This window comes from Megascapheus bottae, chromosome 7, assembly GCF_031878675.1.
Source record: "Megascapheus bottae isolate mThoBot1 chromosome 7, mThoBot2.hap1, whole genome shotgun sequence".
In the NCBI taxonomy this organism is placed as follows: Eukaryota; Metazoa; Chordata; class Mammalia; order Rodentia; family Geomyidae; genus Megascapheus; species Megascapheus bottae.
This window is the reverse complement of record NC_143515.1, coordinates 23,049,098-23,076,663: the sequence shown is the minus strand read 5'-3', so window position 1 is coordinate 23,076,663 and position 27,566 is coordinate 23,049,098. Positions and strand designations below refer to the sequence as shown.

Here is a 27,566-nt window from a genome sequence, read left to right as displayed (position 1 = left end):
GCAAGATAACAGGTTGGGAAAAACAACAGTCTGCTCCAAGCAAGCTGCCTGCTACCCACATTTATGAGGCTACAAAGGCATAATTAAAGAAAGGGGCTACAGTTTAGTAAGGACTGCTCTTCTTTCACCTTCTCTTCATTCTGGTCAGCTTGGCCAAAAGCCTCCTCTAGCTTAGGAAAGCAGGAAGCAAAACCCTCAAATACTGAAAGGCAGGCCTAAATGTACCTAGCACAGAGTCTAATTCTTCATTCCCTAAGGAATTCTATCCTTTTCCTAATTTCTCTACTCCCCAGTCCCATGTTTCCATGGAGACCTGAACTCTTGAGGATTCCCATGAGCATCTGCCCAGGGCACTGGATGCTAACTGCGTCATATAGTTGAGGTCTTCTTTGTTTAGCCTCTCAAGGGAGAAGCTGCCCAGACTTGTGGCCAAGACCCAAAGCCCAGGATCCGAGTGTAACAAATCTGTGACATCCTTCAGCGTAAGCAAACTCACTGCAGCCGGGAAGGTCAGCAGGCCGGCCTGGCAGGCACCAGCCAATCCAAACAGAAGCCCTGAAGCACCTTGTGCCAACCTAAACCCAAGGCCCTTCCTTTTTCTTGTCTCTAAATACTGTAGTGAAAATTACTGCGCCCCAGTACCCGGGTCAGTTTCTTGAGACAGACCTGGAGCCAAAGGCTGCTCCTGGGTAGGGAAGGCAGTCACTTGTGTAGGGAAAAGAGCTGAGGCTGTCCTGATGACATCTTCACTTTCTTATGAGGCCAAGGAAAGGACCAGAGATCTCCCATCTTACTGGGGAAATAGAAATTTTGTTCCCTCTTACCTAAGATATAGTTCACCATTACCAAGCCATCATCTCTCTTTCCCAGTCATTTTCCCCACCACTTCAGTCCTGTCCTGACCTATATGTAACACACCAACCAAAGTCTTCAAAAGTAACATGATAGAGCAGGGTGTGGTGGCTCACGCCACCTAGCTACTAAGGAGACTGAGATCTGAGGATCAAGGTTCAAGCACTAAAGCCTGGGAGACTCTTCTCTCCAATTAACCACTAGAAAACCAGAAGTGGTAGAAGTGGCACTGTGGCTAAAGGAGTAGAGTGGTATAGCCTTGAGCTGAAGAGCTCAGGACAGCGCCCAGGCCCAGAGTTCAAGCCCCATGACTGACCAAAAAAAAAAAAAGTAACCCATTAGAATCACCATATATTTTATTATGGGTGGAAATAACACATATAACATTACTGAGATTTTAAGATGAAGTACTTTTCTTTCATAAAGTCCCTTCCTGTCTCCTCCACCTCTGGTCATATCAGTTCTAACATATTCCTCACTTTTTGGCATTCCTTGTATCTCAAGTCAGACCCACACTCCACCAGCATTTCCCAAGTAGCTCTGACATGCAGGGAGCTGAGGAGTGCTGAGCTGAGCAACAATTGCCTTGAACTCATGGGATTTAGGGTACAGATGACTCGAGTCAGTGACACCCCAATGTAACAAGAGGGCTCTGAAATCTGACTCTCTCCACTTTGTTCAAGATGACCTTTACCTAACCCTGAAGAACCCTAAGTAAATATAGACCCAAAAGCCCAGCCCTGTCCCTCTCTTCCTATCCATTCTGCTCTCACATTCCAGGACATCTGAGGTCCTCTATCTTCTTGGTCCACTGAACTCTACATTCAAAAGTTTAAAGAGTTTAGTTCTTCAAAAGCTTTATAGAAATGTCTATATTTTATAGCCCCTTCATCTAAGTCCCACATCTCTATTTCGTGTGTATGTGTGTGTGCCCATTCTGGGCTTGAACTCAGAGCCTGGGTGCTGTCAGTGAACTTTTGTGTTCCACTGTACCATTGGAGCCCAGCACACCTCTGGCTTTTTGGTCATTTATTGGAAATAAAGAGTCTCATGGACTTTCCTGTCCTGTCTGGCTTCAAACTATGATCCTCAGATTTCAGCCTCCTAAGTAGCTAGGTTACAGGTGTGGGCCACTGGTACCTGATAACATCTCTACTTCTTATAGAAGATGGGCCCTTAGTTTCTCCACTGTCACTCCAAATTTAGAAAGGTCCCAAAGGACTCCCATTATCTCCTGCTAGAAACCACAATTTCAAGTTCTTCTCATTATAATTTCTACAGCCCTGATATCCAGTCTATGGCCAAGAGCTCCCTAAATCTCCCACTAAAATGTCCCCCACACTCAGACTCTTCGGATCCCCTGAAGCCCTCTGGGTCAACCCACTTGGTAGCTTACTGCCTCAGGATGATTCTCAACCCTGCTCCCTACCATACACTCCCTCAAACTCATCTCCTCTTGAATAACACATGCAAAAAGTCACTGTCCCTCTATCAATGCACCCCACAGCACACTATTCAGCAGTACATGATTTACACACATGAATGTATTAGTACTCCTGCCATTATGTTACAAATTTGAGAGTAGGGGGAGTTTCCAGGCACTGTGCCTGGCAAAGCCCTAGCACATAACAGGTGCTAATATATGAGCCCTCCCTGCACTCATCTTTCCCAACTGTGACTGTCTGATTTGAGTAAACAGAGAGATTATGTCATATTTGCCTGACTTCAGTAAAAGTTAAGTGATATGTATCCTGCTTCCACTTACACAGTTCTTAGCAAAATACCAGGCACTCCAGAAAGGCAGAATAATCTAACAAATCAACACAATTGTTAACTTGACCTGATACGTACATATTACCAGAGCAGAAAGATGAAAAACAGAATTCAACTTCAATAAAGTTACTGCTCTGTCTGAAGAGGGCTATGAGAATAAGGAAGCATAAGGACAGGGACATAGTACTATTGTCCCCAGGGAAGAAAAGTGAGAACCACTAATCACCATGATAAGGCCAGCAGTATGTCTTTCCTCTCTGTTTTTCCCAAGTTCCTTTAAGACTGATGGAAATCCTATTCCTTTAGTTAGCCACTAGACATGACGGGTCATAGGGAAAGGAGAGGTCTCTCAGCTACACAAACAGGTAGGAAAACATCCAGTAACCTTTGACTCTGACCGAGATAGTAAGTTGAATCCAGATCAAATCCTACTCTGACAACTTCTACTGCAGTTACAGTTCATCTGGCCCTCTCCCAGCAGGAATGGCTATTACTACATACAGACATGAATGCTATCACCCGCTTGTCTCATATCCTCAGTGACACTGCCAATACATTCATTCCAGTGGAACTTTTCAAAAGTCTCATATCACAAGCAGGTATTAGTGATTGCCCCAAACTAAAGGGATAGTTAAAACCCACTGAGTATTACTTATCACTGGCACCAAGAACTTCCTTCCTCACAGTATAGTTTCCAAACAAAGAACCTCTGGTTAAAAAAGATACCTAAGTCCCAGTCTCACTAGGAGAAGTGGAACTAGGAGAGGCACATAAAAGCTACTTGCAAGCCCAATGAACCTCCATCACCTTACTCACAATTTTTGTTCCCTGAGGCTTTGGGGCTCCTGTGGCTGGAGTCAGAAGCTGTTTGGCCACAGCTTCCCGCTGGGTTACGTCCACAGCACTGAGAGCTGTGCGACTGCCATCCTCGTTGATGACCATGGAGGCTCCTGGGTGCACACTGGGGCCATTGATGACTGCTTGCCTCAATTCCTGGACATTCCAGGGGGTTACTGGCTGAGGGTAGGTCAGTTTTGTGGCAAATACCTAGAAATGAAGAGTGAGCATAAACATACAGAACAAGTAGATAAAGGTCAAGAGCATCCAAAAAATAACTCAACAGTCTGGCTGACTTTTCTTCAAAGATGAGGGAAACTATCCCTTAGCCAAGAAAGCTCTTCAATAAGTAAAATAACATCTGCCAGTCTTCTCCACAGAGCCATTTTGCCAGACTTACTCCCTTAAAGGGATAGACTGGGCCTCCTTTTCTGGAAGTCTGTCTGAGCAGAGTATTTCAAATGTTGAAGTTTATGTGTTTTGTTAACTTACTCTAAAACTTCATCATTTTCCTAACTATCAATAAAGTTAAAATGCAATACAGCATGGGGTCCTGGTGGCCAAGTGGCCAATACCTGCCTTTGAATACCACTGTCCCCTACCCTACCCGCAAACTGCTTGTGGCACTTTCCCAGGCCCACATATGACATGAAAGGCTTTCATTAGTAGTTCTGGCTCTGAAACCAAGGTGGTACTTCAGCTGAAATGGATTTGTAATTCTGATACTGAGAAGATGCAGTGTGCTCCATTTGTATTAAACCACAATCCTACCTGCTACTAGACAAATGAGTTTTCTAGTTAAGTGAGTCTCTGAGCTACTAGATATAAATCCCTTTGATGTTCCAAAATGCAAGTAAATACATCAAGTACTCCAGAGTCTTACTTAAGAGGAATCTGTCTAACATGTTCCAGATCTCTGAGCAATAGCACTTCATGAGCAGCATCTCCTGGCCACCCTTACCCCTGTGCTCCCACTCCCACAACCTGTTCTTTTTTTTGGTGGATGCCCTTAGGGCTCTGTCTAGTCTTTAATTTGTTTGTTAGGAGACAACACTTTGGTTGGTCTGGCTCCCTGCCAGGTGCCAGATGTCTAGCTCATTTTCAAGCTTATCTAACTTCTTTGCTCCTCTCAGCAGTGCTATGTAGGAAGGGTATTTGCAGTTTCACCCACTTTGCTCTCCTAGGCATCCTGTACTACACCTAAGGCATTCCGAGTCCCTAGGCAGGATAGAGACAGGCAGGGAAGTAACTCCTGAGTCCCTCCACAAGAGACAAGCCATCTTCAAATTAACACAGATGTCCAGACAGCAACAAACATGCCCTGGACCTCTCCTCCCAGGCTTCAGACTCAGAAAGGTCACACTGGGTTATACAATGTGTTTCTCTGCAGCTTGGCCTTTTTGATGCAAAGATCTCTGGCTCCTGGGAGGCACTGGGCAAGGGTGGAGCCTTCTCTGCCTCATCTCCTAACATATCATGCCCTTATCCAGGAAGTCAAGTGTGCCCAAGAGAATCAAAACACTTCAGCTTTGCTCATTAGCACCACCCCCAAGAGACAGGGGGTGATATGTGAGGAAATGTTTCTCCCTGAAGGGAATTAAACCATCTTTACATTATTGATCTCAAGATTCATTAAGGAGGGAATCCACTGAACAACTGCTGCTAATGAGTACCACGACTTAAACTGGGAAGGAAGTGAGAAAGGCTCCACTAGAGCCACAATTATCTGCGCTGTGTACTCTGTCTCCAGGCCTCTATGGCATGTCTATCTACTGCCCACAAGTGGTGAAGTGAGGCCCTCCCAAAATACACACCATGGGAATGCCAATTTCATTGGTATTGATGTACATATCTGGGCAGATGACTGAGCGTGCTGCATAATCTACTCGCTTTCCCATCATATGCTTTCGGAAAAGTCCTTCCTTCTTTTCTAGGATCTGTAGGGAGCAAAAAAAGTCCATAGAAATCATTTAATAATTATAGAATATACATATATATATTTTTTTTTTTTGGCTTCAATACAAGTATGCTTCTCACCCATACACATCAACATGAATTAGCAACTGAAATCTAACTTATAGCTCACCTGTCTAATGCCAGGGTACTTTTCCATCATTAATTTATCCATCTCACTATCAAACACAATATTAACATGGCTCTGAAGTCGAATCCAAATGTTATAAAGTTTGTCTGTGAGAGACTGCCCTGGAAGCATACTTAAGAAGGATCGGTCTATAGCAATTGAAGTATCATTTTCCTGGAAATATAAAACCAAGAGAAGAGATGATAAAGCAAAACCAACCAAGCAAACAAATAAATCTCTAAAAGATCTGGCTTGATTTTATTCATCTTCTTATCCTAATCATGACATGCAATGAATTCCGGTGTTTGCCTTTGAAGTGTAGGGATAGATGGCCAAAGTGCTAATAAACTTAGCATGTATCAATAAAAGAGCCTCATTGCATTCTTTCTGGTAATTGAATGAACTCAAAATTTGTAAGTAAGCTTGTAAGACAGTTGCCAATGGCCCTTAATATCCTTCTAAGACAGGAGATCCTTGGAAACCTTCTCACATTGGTACTCGTTAAGTTCTGTTACTCTGATAGAAAAGGAAGTCTCATATGGAATTTTAGCTTTATTTATGTTTTAAAAAACTTCTTTCATCCGAGTGCAGTGGCTCATACCTACAATCCTTGCTACTCAGGAGGCTGAGATATGAGGATCATGATTCAAAGCCAGCCTGGGTAGTCCCCATGAGCCTCTTATCTCCAATTAACCACTCAAAAACTGGAAGGGGACTGTGGCTCAAAGCACTGAGTGAAAGAGGTCAGGGACCCAGGCCCTGAGCTCAAGCCCCATGACTCACAAAAAAACCCCAATCTCTTTCAGAAAAATAAGCTGGACAGTAGTTCAAATGGTAAAGCACTAGTTTAGCAACAATAAAGTCCTGTAATCAAACACTAGTACCACCACCACCATCATTAAAAAAAAAAAAGTAGGTGGGATAATTTCTTAGAAGGAAAACTGTTTGCTACCCAACACTGAAGTAGGCTAGGTCAAATTACTGATTGATCCCTTAAGGCTCTGAGTATTTAGCCAATTGTTTTTAAGTATCTCTGCTCCTCTCTTTCTTCCTCTGTCAGTTCAAGGGAAAGGACTATATAAGACACTCTAGGCTGCCTTAGAGCACCCTCTACTGGCTCTATATGACCTAGTCATATACAGTTGGCTCTGAATAACATAAGATAGAGGTCATACCAAAGCCTTACTCTGTTTTCAAAGGAATACCTAAGTAAAATTCTTAGTGCTGGTCACTGGATCTGGTTATTCTGTAGTCTCACTTCTCCAACTGGACCAGTGCCTGCACAACTACATTGACTGATCAGAAAAAATTAGGCACAACCAGAGAAAGCTCTAGGAAGGATGCCCAGGTGACTAGAACCACCTTGTGAAGGGCCTGATTCACAGCAGGACTGTCCTAGCAGCTGGCTGGCAAACTCAGAGAGACTCTTGTCTAGGCAAGGCTAGAAACAGGCATGTCTATTTCTATCTAGAGCATGTTTTAGAACTGAAGGACTTCAGCAAACTTTGAGTGTACAATTCATTTTTGTACCTCAAAGGTCTCACAGGGCCCTAATACCTTCAAAGAGCTAGAAAATGCCAGCTGGCACAGTTTTATTCTAAATAACTCCATTTTATAATACTGTCTTATTGACACCAATGATGAAGACCTTAATGAGCCCCAAACAGAATCAAGTGATGTGAGCTCTGGGCATTGTAACTTGGCAAGGGGCGGGGATATTTTCAGACACCATATGCATTATTGAACTGACTCAGCCACTAGCTCTTGGCATAGTCACAGGGAAGATCCTAGACCATACAACCCAGCCAGACCTATTGACGCTCAGGCACACACACTTGTCCTCTTGACAAATCTACAAACCCACAGCTCCCACTAAGGGTGTTGCCAAATGCACCCAGTATTTTGTCAGCACTGCACAGTAGTGCTAACACTGGGGTTAGAACAAAGCCTGTGGTAGCACCAAGGCAGCCCTGACCTTGTCTGTGGCAAATGCTGCCACCTCGCAGGGCAGCTTCTGTTCTTGGGCCATCAATGCTAGAAGTTTCCGGATCAGAACTACATCTTTGATGACAGCTTGCAGGTTCACAGTCTGGCCATTGGTAAACATTTGGTCCCCCAGGCGATTGACAGGACGATACCTATAAAGCAGCATACAAAAGTGACAAGCCGTCTCTCGCCCTATGTAGTAGAAGCAACACATGGGTTAACTGGCTCACTACTGTGCCGAGTCACCTGCTGCCTAGAGTACATGACAGCCTGCTTGATTTCTGAGTGCCCTTGGTCCTTCCCTCCCTTTCTAGAGGTCCTTGCTCAATCCCCAGGCTAATCTTTTCCTGGTAAAATAAATTAAAGGGTATTACCTGGAGGGTGGCACCACCACAAAATCGAGAAAAAACATACTGGGATTGAATCTGGACTCTGTGCTCACATCAGCAAGTCCAGAAAACAGGTAATTCAGAAAAAATCCTGTATTTTGAAATAAATCAAACAAAGAGACCATTTAATCTATATATAAAGGCATGGGACAACAACAGAATAACCAGTGAGGGAAAATAAACCAGAATACAGGATAATATATGGAATAAGATCATTTTTTTTCTTTATAAAGACAAAAATGGCATCTGTAGCTATTTGTGCAGGAAAGAGGATGGTATAAAGATAAAGGTAAAACAATATAACTAAAGATGTAACTACATTAAAAAAAAAAGACTTCGGGGCCGGGAGTTTGGCCTAGTGGTAGAGTGCTTGCCTAGCATGCACGAAGACCCAGGTTCGATTCCTTGGTACTACATACTTAGAAAAAGCCGGAAGTGGTGCTAAGGCTCAAGTGGTAGAGCTCTAGCCTTGAGAAAAATCCAAGGACAGTGCTCAGGCCCTGAGCTTAAGCCCAGGACTGGCAAAAAAAAAAAAAAAAAAAAAGACTTCATTCTTCCATTCACAGAAGAAATTCTCATAGAAACCTTTAAAATACTTTCTACCTATGGGCATTTAATATAGATGAGTTACAATAAACTTCCATATGTATCTTACTATATTAAGCCATTTGTAGCTGTTATTTAATAGGGAAAACTCATTTATATTAAGTCTTTGGTGCTGGGTCTGACCTATCTCACACTCTCTGATGTCTTAAATACCTGGAAGCCTGCTTCAGACTTGTAAGAAATGTGCAATCATTACAACTTTAAGAACTAATAGTACAGGTTAGAGTCAAGGAAATTAAAGTCTGGAGAAGACAGAGGCTATTTTAGTTGATACACTACCTTCATTCTTCCAAATGGCAAAGAGATGTTCTTGGGCACTGCTGGGTGTTAGATACCCTCGCTTTCCCATCTGAGCTTCCTCAATTCCTGAAGCTAGAGGAAGGGAGAGATTGGAGTACAATGAATCAGTAATAAAATACTGCTTCTAGAAGGGGATTTATCAATTCTAGGTCCTCGTTTTATAAACAAATCTTGCAACTCGACCACAAAAATCAGACTCTATGATATCTTTGGCTTTCATGTAATTAAGTAAAACTTAAGAAAAAAGAGCAGGGGCCAGGAGTTTGGCCTAGTGGTAGAATGCTTGCCTAGCAAGCACAAAGACCTGGGTTCGACTCCTTGGTACTACACACAGAAAAAAGCCTGATGTGGTGCTATGGCTCAAGTGGTAGAGTTCTAGCCTTGAAAAAGTCCAAGGACAGCGCTCAGGCCCTCAGTTCAGTCTTCAGGACAAAAAAAAAAAAAAAAAAGAGCAAAAGAAAATTACCATTCACTCATTGCATTGATACACAAGTAAATTCCCCCACTCTATGCTTTGGTTTATACAATTGCAACCTTTATACATAATTGCAACCTTGCCAGGTCTGCCTAGTAGAAATGAGACCCTGAGTTCAAAGCCCTGTACCATTAAAAAATAAATAAATAAATCTTTTAAAGAAACAATCGCTTGAGTAAACAGGCAGTGGAGGCCTATAATCCGAGCACTCATGAAGCTGAAACTGGAGGATCATGAGTTTGAGGCTAGTCTGAGCTACATAGTAAGACTCTATCTCAAGAAAGAAGAAAAGCAGTAACCATTTATGACACTCATGAGGCACTATTTTACTGTGTCACCTATACACTGCTTCTCCTAGATGACAGGCCTAGGTTGGACACTTCCCAGGAACCTCTCCAGATCATACCTGAAAGGCCTGGATGCCATTCTTCTGCTGAAGTATCAACTATGTAGCTGAGGAAGAGGTAGTACAGGGAACCAGGTATCCCAAAAACATGAGATACATCTGATGATCACTTATGAGAAATATGGCCAAGGAGGACCCCTTAGAACTCAGCCTGCTTACCTGGATTCTCTGTGTCCTTCTGGTCGGATTTCTTGTGAACCATGGCTGGGTACATGATTGTCAGCTTACTGTTGTGCTCCTTTCGGACAAGCGACCGCCCTGTCCTTCACATGAGTCACATGAGTGAGGACAGTTGTGATTTAGAGAAAGAAACCCCAATGAGGCATTCCATAATGGTTATGAGTGATTAGAGATAGTTTTCTCACCCAAGGCAAGGGAAGGTGGGCCGTTCCATACTCACTTGCAGTGGGGACATCGCTTAGAAGTCATATGTGTCTTCCAAAAGAAAGAAATGAGTTTGCTCCGGCTCTCACACACATTTTTTACCTGTTAAGGTGTTATTTTAAAAAGAACCCATTATGTATTTATTTTTTTGATTCCCCCCCTTTTTTTTGGTGGGTCATGGGGCTTTGAACTCTGAGCTTGAAAGCTGTCCCTGAGCTCTCCAGCTCAAGGCTACAGCCCTACCCCTGAGCCATAGCCCCACTTCCCCCTTTCTAGTGATTAGAGATAAGAGTCTCACAGTCTTAGTCTTTAGTGCCTGGTCTTGCTTTGAACTGTGATCCTCAGATCTCAGCCTCCTGAGTAGCTAGGATTACAGGCGGAAGCCACCACGCCCAGCCCACCATTTTTTTTTAATTGTGATTAATAGAAGGGTTACATTATATTCACCAGATAAAAGGTGCATAACTTCACAAACATTGATACTCTGTCTCATTACATGGTTCCCCCTCCCCCCCCCCCCCCCCCCCCCCCCCCCCCCCCCCCCGCTTATCTTGATTTCCTCCCTATCCAATTTCAAATAACTTCCTTTCCCTATCCAATTTCCAATAACCAATTAAGCACATATAATATATCAGATAACAAGGTGAAATACTGTAACAATATGAGATAACCAAGGGATAGCAAAAGAGATGAGAGGTAACAGTACATTAAGAACAACAGTCATTCATTATATGCCAGCCCACGATTTTTTTTTTTAACAAAAGGAAAACACTCCTACTTTCTTATATAAAAATGTCCTACAGGAGAGACATTAAAATTCATAGGCACAGTCAGAAACTTCCTGAACAGAGTCCCAGGGTCACAACAGATTGGAGAGACTCAACAAATGCGAATACCTAAAACTAAAAAAATTTTGCAGACAGAGGCATAGAAAGCCAACCAACTGGGAAAAGATATTTACCAACAATACATCAGACAAAGACTTAATATCCAATATCTACAGAGAACCCAAGAAACAAATCCTACCCCCTCAAACCCAACAAACCAATTGCTAAATGGGCAAGCCAACTAAAGGGAGACTTTATCACAGGAAGAGGTAAAAATGGCAAAGAAACATATGAGAAAATGTTCATCATCCATGGTCATAAAGGAAATGCAACTAAAAACAACCCTAAGATACCATCTTACCCCAATCAGAATGGCCAATATTCTGAATTCAGACAACAACAAATGCTGGCGGGGTTGTAGCAAAAGAGGAACCCTACTGCACTGCTGGTGGGAATGTAAACTAGTGCAATCACTCTGGAAGGAAGGTTGGAGGTTCTTCAAAAAACTAAAAATATACCTTCCCTATGACCCAGCCATACCACTCCTGGGCATCTACCCTCAGCATCATAACCCAAGCTATGATAAGGACACCTGCATAGCCATGTTCATCTCTGCACTATTCACAATAGCTAAGCGATGGAAACAAGCCAGATGCCCCACCACAGATGAATGGATACAAAAAATGTGATATATATGTATATACATATATATGTATATAATAGCCACCAGACAAGATAAAATAATGACATTCGTTGTGAAGTGGATGGAACAAGAGCAAATCATATTGAGAGAGAGAAGTCAAGACCAAAGGAACAAAAGGCACATGGTCTCCTTAATGTGTGGATATTAGATCTAAATAATGCAAGAGGGATGACTGGAATACTCAGGTACTCCAGGTAATTGACGTGAATTTGGAAATATAAATATGCCTACATAGACATATAGGTCTTTGATAAGATAAATGTTCTGTAGACATATATTGATATATAGATTAACATGTACCTATGACAAAGACTCTGCTTCATTTTAATTATGTTCTTAAATTTATGAGCCAGTGATCGCATATGGATTTTTTTCTTGAATACTTGTTTGTGGAACATGACATCTGATATATGATGTAAAAACTCAGTTTAAAAGAAAAAAAAGGGGGGGGGGGGGCGGGAGTTTGGCCTAGTGGTAGAGTGCTTGCCTAGCATGCACTAAGACCCGGGTTCGATTCCTCGGTACTACATTCATAGCAAAGAGCCAGAAGTGGTGCTGAGGCTCAAGTGGTAGAGTGCTAGCCTTGAGAAAGTCCAAGGACAGTGCTCAGGCCCTGAGCCCAAGCCCAGGACTGGCAAAAAAAAAAAAAAAAAAAAAAAAAAACCTGAGTAATTTCTTTAAGCCTTCAGATTCTCATTCATAACACAAAAATAAAAATACAACCCACCTGACAAAGTTGTTACTTAGGTAAAAAGATCATGGAGGCAGTGTGAGGCGCTTGGAATATAATTTGTGCTAATTACATTAATTTGTTTTGTTTTGTTTTGCCAGCAATGGCATTTGAACTCAAGGCCACACATTTACATATTTGCTCAGCTGGCTTGTTCTGCTGGTGCTCTAGTACTTGAGCTATGCCTGTAGTCAGCTTTTTGCAGGTAAACTGGAAATAGAGTTTCTAGGACTTTTGCACCCCAGCTTCAATCTCAGTCTTCCAAGTAGCTAGGAGTACAGGTATAAGCCGCTGACATCCAGCTAATTACATTAGTTGGTTGGTTTATTTTTTTGTTGTCCCTGAGCTCTTCAGCTTAAGGCTATTGCTCTGCCCATTGAGCCACAGTGCCACTTTCTGTTTTCTGGTGATTAATTGGAGATAAGAGTCTCAGGGACTTTTTAGTGCTTGGGCTGGCTCTGTTTGAACTTCGATCCTCAGATCTCAGCCTCCTGAGTAGCTAGGATTACAGGCATGAGACATTGCAGCCAGCTACATTAGTTTTTAAAACAAATCTCTACAAATATCAGCTACAGCTGGGTACCCTCCCTGCTACCTCTTTCGGATGGACCTCAGGTTTTTGAGCAATGCACATCTATAGCAGACTGGACTTCGTATATGTTTATCAGGTGGGAACTTTGGTAAACCACCACATGGACCCAACGAAAAACGAAACAAGGAGTATGACACTTGGGTATAAAGTAAATCGTATCTTAAGATTAGTGCTATGATTTATTATCACATTCATTCAGTGGATAAATGAATATTTACAGAGGTGCTATAGAGAGGAAGACAATGTAACAGTGATTCGGGGAGAAGTGTTGGAGAAAACAAAAAAAGACACATATGCAAACAAGAGTAAAGGAACTATGGTAATGCTAAAAGCACAGTGTTACAGGAAGAGAGACAATGATGACTCACATGTGCTCCCTGGGACCCCAAGAGGTTGTTCTGTAGAATTTGGGTTGTGTATTCTTCTAACTCTTCCTGAATTTCAGTGGCAGAAGGATCAGCATTTTCTTCCAGAAACTAATAAAACAAAGAAAAACTGTATTAATACAGTAAATGAAGTATGTATTTGAAAGAGTACAGAAATTAGTTGAAGGAAGTAAACTAAACCATTATTAAAACAGTGAAGTGAGGTGGATGCTGGTAGCTTACTCCTGTAATCCCAGCTACTCAGGAGGCTGAGACCTGAAGATTATGTTTAAGACAGTCCAAGCAGGGAACCAGTGGCTCACGCTTGTAATCCTAGATACTCAGGAGGCTGAGATCTGAGGATCACAGTTCAAAGCCAGCCTGGATATGAAAGTCCAGTCTATGAGATTCTTATTTCCAATTAACCACCAGAAATCCCAGAAGTGGTGCTGTGGCTCAAGTTTTAGAGCACTAGCCTTGAGCTGAAGAGCTCAGAGACAGCGCCAAGCCCCACAACTGACAAAAAAAAAAAAAAAAAAAAAAAAGAGCTCAGGGAGCAAAGTCCACAAGACTCTGGTCCTCAATTAACCACCAGATAACCTGAACTAGGCTGTGGGCTCAAAGTGATATACCACTAGCCTTGAGCAAAAGAGCTCTCAGGAACAGCATCCAGGTCCCAAGGTCAAGCCCCATGATGGACAAAAACAAATGAACAAACCAAAAATGGTGAAGTGAATTAAGGATGTGGCTAGCTCAGTAGTAGAGCAGCTGCTTGCCTTGTTTGCATGAAAGCCGAGAGTTTGGTTCTCACGCACTGCAAAAGTAGAGTGGATTATTCAGACAAAATCTCTAAGACTGCAAAGAACCAAGATGGGATATAAAATCTTTTTAAGATCCAATGCTCTGAAGAACTGACAAGACCAGTAAGGAATAACCAGACAAATCTGCAAGGAAAATAGGGATCTAGTTCAAAAGGCGATACAGTCTGCTAAGCCCATGTTGAAAAGTTTGTGAGACTCTTGCACCAATTATCAAAGAGCTAGAAGCAGAACTGTGTGACTCAAGTGGTAGAACACTTACTAGCTTTGAGTAAAAAGCTCAGGGACAGCACCCAGGCCCTGAATTCAAGTTATAAGACAAACAATCAAAACAATATGGACTATGTTTGTATGGACATAATATTATGTGCCTCTGTGGAAAAGATTGGCCTAGATGTTCCTGAGGCTTCCTGGAGCTCTGTACTGTAGCAGTACTGGCTATTGGGTAATTTTCCAACTCAGCAATTTTGAACTTCCATTTTAAAGCTCTCAAATAGTTAGAAGGCACTAATAAAAGTCAAGAAAACTAGTACAAAGTTAGGAATTTAACATACTGTCATTGTTCCTTAACCCCAACAAACATGTAAGAAAGAGACACTACTAGTCCTTATGTAATTGCTCAGATAGTTCAGGGTTTAGAATCTGGACTGAACAGTTCTGAGTTAGTTGTGTACTGTCCACACCTGGCAGTCATCCCTTCTTGTTCTTCTCAGACTGAGACCCCATGCATGTTTTTCTCCCTCTCCTGGAGCTCAGACACTCCCTACAGGGCCAGCAGGGCAAGGAAAGCATTCCACCTCTGGGTAGAATCCAGGAAGGGGGAGAGAAGAAACAAAGTTTCTCTTATTATAAGAAACAAAAGCAGGGCATGGGGCTCACACATGTAATCCCAGCTACTCAGGAGACTGCTGTGGCTTAAGGAGTAGGGCAGTAGCCTTAAGCTGAAGAGCTCAGGGACAGCAGCCAGAGTTCAAGCCCTGTGACCCATAAAATAAGAAAGAAACAAAATCTGCCATTATCTGAAGATGATAACACTGGGTGGAAAAACTAAGAATACCTATAGATAGGAGTACTAAAATTTTATCAAGTTCCTTTAAATAAAAATTAATATTTTGGTATACCAATAGAGAAAATGAAGTCTAGTGGGCTTATTACAGACTCAGAAAATATTTAGTAAATAAATTATAAATGTAAAAGTGTTTATTTAGTACAGAGCATTTGGGTTTCAGATCTTTTCTCTTTCTAAAATAAAAACTGTTACCTTATCTAAGTGAAAACTCTTCCATGATCAATGGTAGCATATCCTGACATCATGTACCTCCTATAGTGATAACAATATCATGTCCTTTTACTTTTCATTTCTTTTTGTGGTACCAGAGATTGAACTCAGGGTCTTGCAAATGTAAGCACTCTACCAGGCAAGCCACATTCCCAGCCCTTTTGTTTACACTTAACTTTAAGATGGCATCTTGGTAGCTTACCCTGGGCTGGCTTTAAATGAAGGATCTTCCTGCCTCTGCCTCTTGGGTAGATGGGATTAAACATGGACCACTATACCTGGTCATGCAGACTATATTCTTGCCAAATGTGAATCAAATGAGGAAATAATCAGATAAATCTAGGGGGTGAAAATCCTATAATCAGCCTTGACTCTTTTTTATTTGGGGGGGGAGGGGTGTCATGGGGCTTGAACTGGCCTGGGTGCTGTCCACGAGCTCTTCAGCTCAAGGCTACGGCCGTACCCTTGAGCCAAGCCCCACATCCCACTTCCCATTTTCTAGAGGTTAACTGGAAATAAGAGTCTCAGGTACTTTTGTGTCCGGGCTAGCTTTGAACCTCGATCCTCAGATCTCAGCCTTCTGAGTAGCTAGGATTATGGGTGTGAGCCACTGTGCCTGGCTTGCCTTCACTCTTCCAAAAAAAAAAAAAAAAACTAGCATTATAAGAAAAGATCTTTCTATATTGAAATGTGCTTTATTAAAAAAGTAAAAAAATAAAAATAAAAAAGTAAAGCACTATACAATCAAAGGCAATATATATGCCTGGGTCCCTGGTGGTAAGGAAAGAAAAGCTCATTAACTTATGAAACAGCCTTTTACCATTGTTTTTTCCCACTTACTCTTATAATTTCATGGTTTTACATCCAAGGATTGATACACGGGTAACACCAAAGGACAAAATGTAAAGTAGTTCTTATTCCCCACCATGTTTCCTAATTTCTGTGACTACCATGATCTACCTACCCTGTTCAGAATTCGTTCGAGCTCATACACTGCTTGTAGGGCCCCAATTTCCAGAACCCTTAGCTGGCAGACCAATAGGTGAATCACAGCCCGTGGACAAGTCAGCATGTGGCAATTTAAACAGGAGCCTCGGAGTAGCAGGTAGAGTTTCTAAAGAGTAGAATTTAAAAACAAAACGAGGAAATTAAAAAGAGACACAGCACTCATGTGATTTTTCAGTGTATCAATCAGATTTTCCTCCCATTAACTCCATTCAGAATTCCACACATGTTGAAGGTCTTTTTGACCCTAAGAACTAGACAAATATTCCCCTGAATGTTGTGGTTTCATCATAATCCATTAAAATTAGAAACATTTAGGATGTATGGTCTGAGATAAAAGATTACTTTCACTCTATTTGGATCACTTATCGAAGACAATGATCTTTAATATGACTACCAAATAATGCACTAACTCAAACTATCAGGAATTTAGCCTCCTCCCTCCTGTGTTGAGAGGCAGCTCTCATAAGCCCCTACCAGTCCTAAAATGCATACATACATCAAAGAGAAGAGGGTTATACACTGTCAGTGGAAGCTCAATGTGGCCCAGGTGCCCAGAGCAGTTGCTGAAGTCCTGCACACAGGTGGAGCATACTTCCTTGGAATCCGCAGGGCCCAAGGCTAAATCATAGAGACCATTCCCTGATGGGTTTCCCAGACTGTCCACATAACGAGGGTTGGTAATGGATTTAACACTTAATTTCCTGAGGAGAAAAAAAAAAATAAAGTACTGGTTACTAACATCTCCAGATAATGGAAGAGCTACAGGGTATATACTAGAACTAATTCCAAAGCTAAGATAGTTGAATGAAAGGAATGTGACATATTAATACTTATATATATGAGCTAAGTCAAGAAAATAAAACACAAGCACTCAAAAAATTTGATTATCTGTAAAAGGAGACAGATCACAAATAGTGCCAAGTGCTAAGTACATAATTTCTCTATCCATTTATTTAACAAATAGTACTGAGTAATGTAACCCATCTAGTTTTAGGAAACAAAGACATCTATGCATATGGGCATAACATCCTATTGAAGGAAGGTAAGATTAAGTATACAGCCTGTTAGGTGACAGAATTCTAGTGCTATGAAGAAAAATGCAGGGGAGGGAGGAACGACAGAGTAGGCCAGTGGTTAAAAGCCACACGAGGGAGACACAAGAGCAAAGGCAAGAAGGAGATGAGGAAGCAATTCACACAGTCACTTGACTACACGGAAAAGGCAGGGAGTGCAGATGTCTAAGTGTATGTACCTGTGCTATTCAAGGGCCAAAAGGAGGCCAGAGGAGCTTGAATAGAGATTAGAGGTCAAAAATGCCATTTTAAGGACATGGCTTTTGTTCTTAGTTAAAAAGGAAGCTCCTGTAAACTCTTAAATTACTTTTAGGAGGGTCAAAAGATAAGCATGGCACAGAAGACAGGGGGATATGTGCAGACTTTCAGGCTCTTCCTCACTATGGTTTCTCTATATTGTGCTTCTTTACTCATTGGTCTACAAATGACAAACTTTTTATCATTAGATCCTCCTATGATGGCCTAATTCTATTACTTTTAGGTAGAAAAAGCATGCTAAATGGATAAATATCAATTTAAGGTAAAAAGTGGCTTACATGTAAAGAACCAGTAATCTCATATTCACCAGACTGGCAATCGACTGAAGATTTGCCTCCCATTCTGAGGCTTCAGATTTGAATTTTCTCTGTAAGCCCACATTTTTTTCCCATTTTCCTTTTTTCCTCTTTCCTTCCTTCCCTTCTCACTCCCCCCTATTATTTAAACTTAATCTTAGAACTCCAAAAGAAATATACAAAGTCAGTAATAATATATATGTTCATGATGTTCCCTGTTTAAAAATTCCACAATTATCTTCTTAACAACTTTTTTTTGGGGGGGGAGGGGAGGTCGATCGTGGGGCTTGGAGTCTGGGCCTGGCCGCTGTCCCTGAGCTCTTCAGCTCAAGGTTACCACTCTACCCCTAGGCCTGGGTGTTGTCCTGAGCTCTTCAGCTCAAGGCTACTGCCCAATCCCTTCAGCCATACTGTCACTTTCAGTTTTCCAGTGGTTAACTGGAGATAAGAGTGTCACGGACTTTAGTGCCGAGGCTGGCTTTGTTTGAACTGCAATAGTCAGATCTCAGCCTCCTGAGTAGCTAGGATTACAGGTGTGCACCTCTGTGACCAGCTTCTTAACAACTTTAAACATCCAGTTCTGCTTTTGTTTTTGGATGATAATATAACTAGAATTCCTAGCTAGCACATGGTTACCAGAGATCCTGTAGCTCAGGAATTTATTCAACCATTTATTCAAGGATGATAAAAGGAATAAGACATACAGGAAGCTAGAAGACAATATGAATGTGAACAAAAAGTAGCTAAAACATAAAACCTCAGAAAACAAAGGACACTGAACTGAGCCTTCAGAAGTGTTCTCTGATGGAGAGACAAGGGAATAGGTCTCTCAGGCAGAGAAGACACTGCATGAAGAGGAAATAGTTTGAAGGAAGGGTCAGATGTTAAAGCATGACAGTAGTGTGCCAGTTTAGGTGGGCTAGAGAAGGGACAATGTTATAGCTAAAATCAATACTAGCCTAATCATGAGTCCAGGTTACGGCTAAACAGTATCCTTAATCTAAAGGCAATAATAGAGAACCTTTGGAGAGCTTTAAGGGTTACAACAGCAAGAGTTGGGAAGAATAATTTTGACAGCAGTGTGGAGATGGACTAGACTGGATAGGTATGAGAGGGGATGGAAGGAAAAGACAATTCGAGCATAGCATAAAGGTCTTCACATCTAGTGGGGTGAAAACAGGGATGTAAAGCCAACAGATAGTGGGCAGCACACAACTTGAGTCAAGACATGAACGAGATGTCAAAAGACTTCTAAAATAATTTCCCTTTACCCGGTGACTATTTTTTCATTAAACCACGTACTCTGATGTGGAAAGAAATTCCTCCTTAGTTTGGGGGTAAGGGTGAAGGTTGAGTTTTTTGATGTGTAAGTTTTAGATCCCTATGAATTTCAAGTGAAGACGTCAGAAAACTGCTAAGTAAACGGAGATTCGATTGAAAAATCCGGAAATCTGGACTAAGGGCTTAATTCTGGAGTATTAATCAGGAAAACAACGTGATTGCCTAGCAACAATATTTAGGAGTAGAAACAAAGCACGACCAGAATTGAACCCTAAGGCACAACAACGTTTAAGAGTTAACAGACCTTAATTACCAATACGTCATTAATGTCTAGCAAAAAGCAGATGCCCCCCCCCAATAAATACCAATTAGATAACAGGCCGATCACGTAGGAAGGAGAAAGAACTGGTTGGCGGAAAAAGTGAAAGGAAGAGGAGGAAGTTTTAAGGGGTGCCTAAAATGAGGACCTAGGAGAAATCCCAAGTCTTCCTGGCCGAAACAGAGATTTGGAGGATGAGCCCTTCACAGACAAGAAGAGTAATACGATGTTTTTCTAGCCTCTGGAGGAACATTTTACGTTCGGTGGACAGGGGTTCGTGAGGATGGGGCGGGGGGGTGGGGGGAAGATAAGTAGCAGATAAAGCGGTGGAACGTGACCCGCCCGGGCAAGTCTCGTCCTAGGTGTGACACTGAGGACGCTCTCGGGGCTCGCGCGGCGCAGCCCGGCCACCACACGGCCAGGCCCGGACCCTGCCGGCTGGACGCAAGTTCTTCTGGGACTTGTAGTTCTCCACGCTGACCTCAAGAGCCCACGCCTGCATGCTGCCCACCAACTCCTTACTTGAGTTCCTCAGCCGAATACATCCCGAAGGAAATGCCCTGCAGCCGCCGCCAGGGCATGTTCTTGGAGGTCAACATCCTTCAAGCTAGCTTTCAGATCCGACCACCAGAGGAAACAGAAATTAACATCAAGCACCACGGGCGAATTCACGGTTCCGGAAAACACCGGGAGCCACCATGTGGTGCAAACTGCGCTTGCGTGAGGGAAATACTAACTGGCTTATTTACATGGGCGAGACCACTTTCGCTGTGCGTAGGGGGGAGTTTCAGGATCTACCTTTTTTCTCTTGAAAACCTTGACAGATTTAAGACACAATAAAACGAAATATTAAAGAAAAATTTCTTCTATGTGAGTGATGTGTATTCAACTTTTAATTCCTGTGGCAAAGACTTTCCGACCATGAGCTTGCACCCTCCTATTTCTAGCTGAGACGTTCCCGGTCCCACCTACGACCCTTGAAAGTTGAGGGCATTCCCAACATGCCCTGCGAAAGAGTCCAAGATGGCGGCTGCATCTGCTCGCTGGCTACGGGTCCGTAGCGGGCTTTGCTGGCCGCAGACGAGAAGTAGAGGGACTCGCGTGTGCGCACGAGCACTCAGCTGCAGGTAAGAGAAACCTGGTAGAGTCACGAGGGAGATCCAGGTGTTTTAGCTCTGCTTTTCTCAGACTGTGGCGATGGAATGGTTTGCGCATGTGCGTTCTCAGTCGCGCGTTCGTCCCATCCCCCACCCTCCCCCGCAGCACGAGGTGGTGGTGTGAAATGAGGAATGTGCACGTGTGTGTACTCTCATATGAGTACACATGCACGCGTGCACGTTACTGGCGTCGGGGATTGAACCCACGCACGGCCTGACGCTTTCTGCTTGGCTGGTTTATGACGGGCGCCCTCCCACCTGAGCTAAGCTTCTGTTCCAGCAGTTTGCTTGGGAGTTGGACATGGAGTCTCGGCTCACTGCGGTCATCCTCTGTTCGCAGCTAGCGGTACAGGTGTGAGCAACCAACGCCCAGCCCGAAATACGTGTTTTCTTTTGCCTACTTATTTAGTGCCGGTCCTAGAGTTTGAACTCAGGGCCTCCACTCCCGGCTTGGTTGTTTTTTTTTGTTTGTTTTGTTTTTTTGACAGTTCAGTAGAAATAACAGCCTTACGGACTTTGTTGCTGGGGCTGGCTCTAAACCGCGATCCTCCAATCTCAGGCCCCGGACTAGCTATGATTACAGGTGTGAGTCGCCGGCAACCGACAAAATAGATGTATTTTTTATGGGGAGGTATTCCGTGATAACTTGCGGTACCTTGGAGTGGGTGGAAATGTTCGCTAAAGTAGGATCCTGCCCTAGTGGCGCTTACAGTTCAGTAAAATGGTTTGTAAAAATCATTTCTCCCAGGCCAGGAGTGCTGCCTAGTGGTAGAGTGCTTCCCTAGCATGCACGAAGACCCGGGTTCGATTCCTCGGTACCACATATATAGAAAAAAGCCAGAAGTGGTGCTGAGGCTCAAGTGGTAGAGCTCTAGCCTTGAGAAAGTCCAAGGACAGTGCCCAGGCCCTGAGTTCAAGACCCAGGACTGGCAAAAACAACAACAACGAAAACAAAACCGTAAAAGCCAAGCCTGTCTCTGGCTTATAGTCCTAGCTACTCATGAGGTTGAGATCTGAGGATTGGGGTTCAAGGCCAGCTGGTCAGGAAAGCCCATGAGGCTTCCACCTCCAATTTACCACCAGAAACCCCGAAGTGGTGCTGTGGCTTAGAGTGGTAGAGCACTAGCCTTGAGCAAAAAATAAATAAATAAATAAATAAATAAATGGCAGTCTATGTGTGATCACCCCTGTGGGCTGAATGTTTTAGGAACTTTGGGCCAAAGACATTTTTCAGGTTTTCATAAAGGCACAAAAAAGGGGTTATGTTGGATAGAGCATGGAGTTCATATTTATTAGCTTTGAAAAAGACCTCACTACCAAGAGTGGTCTTGTGGAAATATGAGAGCAATAATGTGTAGTGAAAACTCAAAATAAATCAGGGTTTTTTTTTGTTTGTTTGTTTTGTTTTGTTTTTCCAGTCCTGGGGCTTGAACTTGGCCTGAGCTCTGTCTTTGGACTTTCTCAAGGCTAGGGCTCTACCACTTGAGCCACAGCACCACTTTTTTTATTCTATGTATATGGTACTGAGGAATTGAACCCAGGTCTTCATGCATACTAGACAAGCACTCTACCACTAGGCCAAACTCCCGGCCCCAAAATAAACCAATTTTTATGTGTCTTATGTTGGAAGACTTTGTGTGCTAATTTTTGCATCCGTGAGCTATATACCCAACCCAAGATTAGATTCAGTATTTGCTTTTTCTTCACTTTGATGGTAGTAGGCAAATTTTCTCATTGGTTGACTGGAGCCAGTAATAACCATCTGAAGACAGTGTGGAATAAGTGAGCTATGTAACTTACAATATACTATGTATGTAAATATATATGTTATGTATATGTGTACTTTTCCTCAATTCCCATGAAAATGAAAGGCAAAATGCATCCCAGCTGGTATTTTTTTTTTTTTTTTGCAAGTCATGAGCCATAGCTCCAGGCTTTTGCTATGTACCACATTCCCAGCCACAGAATGAGATATTTTAAAAAGTAGTGAGCTGGCTGGTGCCTGTAATCCTAGCTACTCTGGAGACTGAGATCTGAGAATCAAGGTTCAAAGCCAGCCCTGAGACTCTTTATCTCCAATTAACCTCTAGGAAATAGGAAATGGGGCTTGGCTCAAGGGGTAGGGCCATAGCCTTGAGCTAAAGAGGTTAAAGGCAGCGCCCAGCCAAGTTCAAGCCCCATGACCCCTCCCCCCCAAAAGAAAAAAAAGTAGTAAGTCAATCAGTCTGTGTTTTGGGTAAAGAGAATTTGAACCTCTGGGGGAAAAGTAATGCGTTTCAAATCTGAATTAGGCTTTATATGTTTTGGTACATTTCTGCCTGTTAAAATAAGTAAAGCCAAGTGCCAATGCCTCACACCTAGATTCCTGCTGCTCTGGAGGTAGATATACAAGGATCATGGTTTGAAGCCAGCCAGGGCAGGAAAGTCTGAGAGACTCTTTATCTCCAGTTACCCACCAGAAAATCGGAAGTAGTACTATGATTCCAAGTGGTAGAATGCCAGCCTTGTGCAGAAAAAGATCAGGGACAGTGCCTAGGCTCTTGAGTTAAAGCCCACAACCAACACCCTGCCCCTCTCCCTGCCCCCCCCTCGAAAAAAAAGTAGAATATAAGGTTGTGACTGACCTTAAGTGTCATAATTACTTTTTTACCCTGTTTTTGTGGGGGGGTTGTAATAAAAGTGCCTGCTTTAAATATTTTGGCTATCTTTTTTTCCTGTATATTGTATCCATTGGTAAACAGTATTGAACATACATTAATCTGTTGCCTGGTTGGTTTGATTAGAGATAACTTGAAAAATCTGACTCAAAATGTTACAAGTTTTGTTTTGTTTCTTACAGATTTTATTCTGGAAGTGCAGCGTTCTCAAAGGTTGAAGAAACTGATGCAACAGGTATATATATTCATAAATGAATATATTTATGAACATATATATTCATTTATGAAAAACTATTAAAATAATTCCACTTTTAAAATCACTTGTATTCCTTTGTAGTTGTAATTAGGAAACTGATTTATTTTGTTTGTTTCTCTAATTAAGGGATAGAAAACGTAGTCATTCCACAAAAGAAAACTTGGTAAGTATTCAATCATCGTTCTTTCTGCAAGTAGTTGAATGCTTATTTATTGCAAGGGTCTGAGCCATGTAAGCAAATGATTTTAAAGTTTTGGGGTATAAACTTTTTGTGAGTGTTGGTACTGCGTGAACTCAGGGACTTTGTGCTTTCACTCTGTTTTGTTTATGGCAGATGTTCTACCACTTGAGCCATTCTTTTTGTCTGGCTTTTGCTGGTTAGAGATAAAGAGTCTCATACACTTTTCTGCTTTTGAGCTGTGTCCTCAGAGCTCAACCTTCTGAGTAGCTAGGATTAACAGATGTGAGCACTGGTATCTGCCTAAACCTTATTTTTAGTATGATATAAATTGTACCTATACATTTACACATTGAATTGATGGGTGAATTCTTTTTTTACTAACCACATGATATTTCAATGTATAGACATTGAGATTCATTTCTGTCTTTGTAGCCTAATCAAGAAAGTCAGGGTCAAGGCCAGGCTCAGTGCCTCACACCTGTAATCCTAGCTACTCAAGAGGCTCATGCCTGTAATCCTTGCTACTCAAGAGGCTGGGATCTGAGGATCAAGGTTCAAAGCTGACCCCAGCACAAAAGGACCTGAGACTCTAATCTCCAGTTAACCTCTAGAAAATGGTAAGTGGGATTGTGGCTCCAGGGGTAGGGCGGTAGCCTTGAGCTAAAGAGCTCTGGGACAGCACCCAGGCCCAGAATTCAAGCCCCATGACCCAGAAAGACAAAGAAAGAAAGAGACAGAAAGAAGGAAGGAAGGAAAGGAAAGAAAGAACGAATCATGGATCGATCCAGGAGCAAGGAGTTTAGTCTGGTGGTAGAGAACATGCACAAAGACTCAAGTTTGATTCCTGGATACCACATACACAGAAAAAGGCAGAAGTGGTGCTGTGGCTCAAGTGGCAGAGTGCTAGCCTTGAGAAAGCCCAAGGACAGTGCTCAGGCTCTGGGTTCAAACCCCACTACCAAAAAAAGAGTAAAAAAGACAAATTCCTAAATTAAGCCAGGCGGGGTGGCTCATGCCTGTAATCCTAGCTAAGCAAGAGGCTGAGGTCTGAGGATGCAGATTCAAAGTCAGCCCTGGCACTAAGGTTCGTGAGACTCTTATCTCCAATTAACCACTAGAAAACCAGAAGTGGCTCTATAGCTCAAGGGGTAGGATGGTAGCCTTGAGCTAAAGAGCTCAGGTACAGTGCCCGGTATGGTACAGTGCTGGTACGGTGCGCAGAGTTCAAGCCTCAGGACAGATTTTTTTTTTAAGAAAGAAAGAAAGGAAAATCAATAAAAGGAATGTGATAATGTATTAATGAGGCATTTCTTTGATGTTATTTAAGTTATTCTTGCCAACTTCTATTCTTAAAGAAAGTACTATGAGGGGCTGGGAATATGGAAAAGTGCTTCCCTAGCATGCATGAAACTCTAGGTTCAATGGCTTGGTACCACATATACAGAAAAGGCCAGAAGGGGTGCTGTGGCTCAAGTGGTAGAGTGCTAGCCTTGAGAAAGCCCAAGCACATTGCCTAAACCCTGAATTCAAGCATAAGTACTGGCCCAAAAAAAAAAAAAGACAACTATGAGAAATACCACAGTGGAATCACTCAGAGACTGTGCTAGAACCTACTTGAGTCACCTGCACATATTATAATCTTATAGTCTTCTATTGAATTATTTAACTTTATACCTGCAACAAGAAAAAACACAGGATGGGAAGCCAAGGCTGGTTGTTTTATACTAATGAAACTGATTTTTGCTGAATATATAGCAATTTTGCAATACTTTGAAATGGATGGAATTGTGTAGTTGGCTTTAGACCTACCTATGGATTTGGTTTAAAATATGTATTTCTGTAGATACTTTTTGTGAGGGTTTTTTGTTTGTTTGTTTGTTTTTTTTGCCAGTCCTGGGCTTAAAGCTCAGGGTCTGAGGACTGTCCTTGGATTTTTCTCAGTGTTAGAACTCTACCACTTGAGCCTCAGCACCATTTCTGGCTTTTTCTAAGTATGTGGTACCAACGAATCGAATCTGGGTCTTCGTGCAAGCTAGGCAAACACTCTACCACTAGGCAAAACTCCCAGCCCTTCTCAGGTATTTTAAATTATGAAATCCACATATACACAGCACAGTGAGACAGTGGGATATGACAGTGAAGGATCTTCTTGTTAAGGGTTCAGGCAGACTTGTTGAGGGTTAGGAATGTGGCTTAGTGGTAGAGTGCTTGTCGGGCATGCATGAAGCTTCAGTACCACATAAAGAGAAAAGGCGGGAAGCTCAAGTATAGAGTGCTCAAGCAAAAAGAAATTCAGTAACTGTGCCTGGGAATGGCAAAAGAAAAAAAAGTGGGGTTAAGGGTAAGGAAGGAGGGAAGACAGAAAATACAGTATTAAAATAGGGAAAATGAGGTCATTGAAAGGGGATCTTGGTTGAAAAACTGAAGTCCACAGGAGGTCTGTGAGCTAAGAATGGATGTTACATTTTCATATAGTTCATAGAGAATGAAAAAGACAAGATGAAATGTTAAAATTAAATGAAATTCAAATTGAGGTTAAACTTTTGGGTGATACAGCCTTACTTGCTTGTTCACATAACTTTAGCTGCTTCTGTATTACATTATAGAGCTTTATGGGTTGGACAGCAATCTATACATTGCAAACTCTAAAATATATATCATCTGTCCCTTCACTGGAAAAATTTTTGGTACAAACTTTTTGATTGCTAGGCTTGGGAATCTGTGTTTTCAGGCCTGGGAGGAAAAAAAAAAGCCTTTCTTTGCCTTACATCAGAGATAAAGGATCTTTAAAGGTATTTCTCACATTGCAGATATCATGGAAGACTTGAATAAATTGTGCTAAAAGGCAGTGTCTGAAGAAAACAAAGGCTATTTTAAGAATGACAAAGGATCCCAGTTACAATCAGTGCATAGGCTAATAGATTCAGAAAAAAAATGAAAGCAGAGGATATAGGAAAATGGGGACTCAAATGTATGTAATGGACAATAAATGGGGTTGCGCAGGGGAATTGGCAGAGTCAGAATTTAAGGTCTCTGTAATTTACTGATAAACCACTCAGGAAAAGCACTTTCTATAACCCAAGGACATGAATGAGAGTGTTCTTCATAACCTGGGGCTAGAAATAGCCTACACATCCAATGAGTGAATAGTAATATTGGTTATCGTGCCAACCAATATTAGAATTTTTGTTGTTGTTGTTGGTTTTTGCTTTTTGTCAGTCATGAGGCTTGAACTCAGGGCTTAGGAGCTGTCTTTGAGCTTTACCACTTGAGCCACAGATCCACTTCCTAGAAGTTATTTAATAGATCTGTGTATAGTTATGTGGGTAATGCAGACAAACATATGCATAGTAACAACTGTTTTATTTTGTTTGAGATAGGGTCTCACTATGTAGTATATATTGACCCCAAACATATTCTCATTTCTCAGCCTCCCAAGTGCTGGATTGTAGATATGTGTTAAAACACCTGGTTCCTTCTTTTTTAAGTGAATAGCTTATATATGTTTGAAAGTACCTCCAAAAATTCTGCGAACAATGGATATTAAACTCAACTATTTGCCTAGTATTTACATTATATAAGATATTTAGAATATGTTAGAGTGAGTTAGGCTACTTAGGAAGGTAAACCCTGAGATTCACAGTTCAAAGCCAGCCTGGGCAGGAAAATCTGAGA

At 42.1% G+C, this 27,566-nt stretch overlaps 2 protein-coding genes across 5 annotated transcripts in view; one reads left to right on the top strand and one right to left on the bottom strand.

The window, feature by feature from the left end:
* The window catches only part of Polr1a (RNA polymerase I subunit A), a 63,832-nt gene extending 43,484 nt beyond the window's left edge, over nucleotides 1–20,348 (bottom strand). The window contains exons 1-12 of the mRNA XM_090336562.1: nucleotides 20,163–20,348; nucleotides 16,910–17,114; nucleotides 16,370–16,519; nucleotides 13,312–13,419; nucleotides 10,108–10,193; nucleotides 9,867–9,970; nucleotides 8,806–8,898; nucleotides 7,906–8,011; nucleotides 7,521–7,683; nucleotides 5,549–5,719; nucleotides 5,277–5,399; nucleotides 3,442–3,672 (exon numbers count right to left, since the gene is read on the bottom strand). Coding sequence (XP_090192688.1) covers nucleotides 3,442–3,672; nucleotides 5,277–5,399; nucleotides 5,549–5,719; nucleotides 7,521–7,683; nucleotides 7,906–8,011; nucleotides 8,806–8,898; nucleotides 9,867–9,970; nucleotides 10,108–10,193; nucleotides 13,312–13,419; nucleotides 16,370–16,519; nucleotides 16,910–17,114; nucleotides 20,163–20,239 — 1,617 coding nt within the window. The 5' untranslated portion in view covers nucleotides 20,240–20,348. The remainder of the gene's footprint in view (nucleotides 1–3,441; nucleotides 3,673–5,276; nucleotides 5,400–5,548; nucleotides 5,720–7,520; nucleotides 7,684–7,905; nucleotides 8,012–8,805; nucleotides 8,899–9,866; nucleotides 9,971–10,107; nucleotides 10,194–13,311; nucleotides 13,420–16,369; nucleotides 16,520–16,909; nucleotides 17,115–20,162) is intronic.
* Nucleotides 20,349–20,633: 285 nt separating this feature from the next.
* Nucleotides 20,634–27,566, top strand: part of Ptcd3 (pentatricopeptide repeat domain 3) — a 33,405-nt gene continuing 26,472 nt past the window's right edge. For 2 of the 4 annotated variants that reach the window (XM_090336557.1, XM_090336559.1), the window contains exons 1-3: nucleotides 20,641–20,767; nucleotides 23,637–23,689; nucleotides 23,837–23,873. In XM_090336557.1, the coding sequence (XP_090192683.1) occupies nucleotides 20,664–20,767; nucleotides 23,637–23,689; nucleotides 23,837–23,873 (194 nt within the window). In that variant the 5' untranslated portion in view covers nucleotides 20,641–20,663. Of the gene's footprint in view, nucleotides 20,768–20,885; nucleotides 20,944–23,636; nucleotides 23,690–23,836; nucleotides 23,874–27,566 lie in introns of those variants that run through there. The other 2 variants (XM_090336560.1, XM_090336558.1) reach the window with 2 other exon arrangements.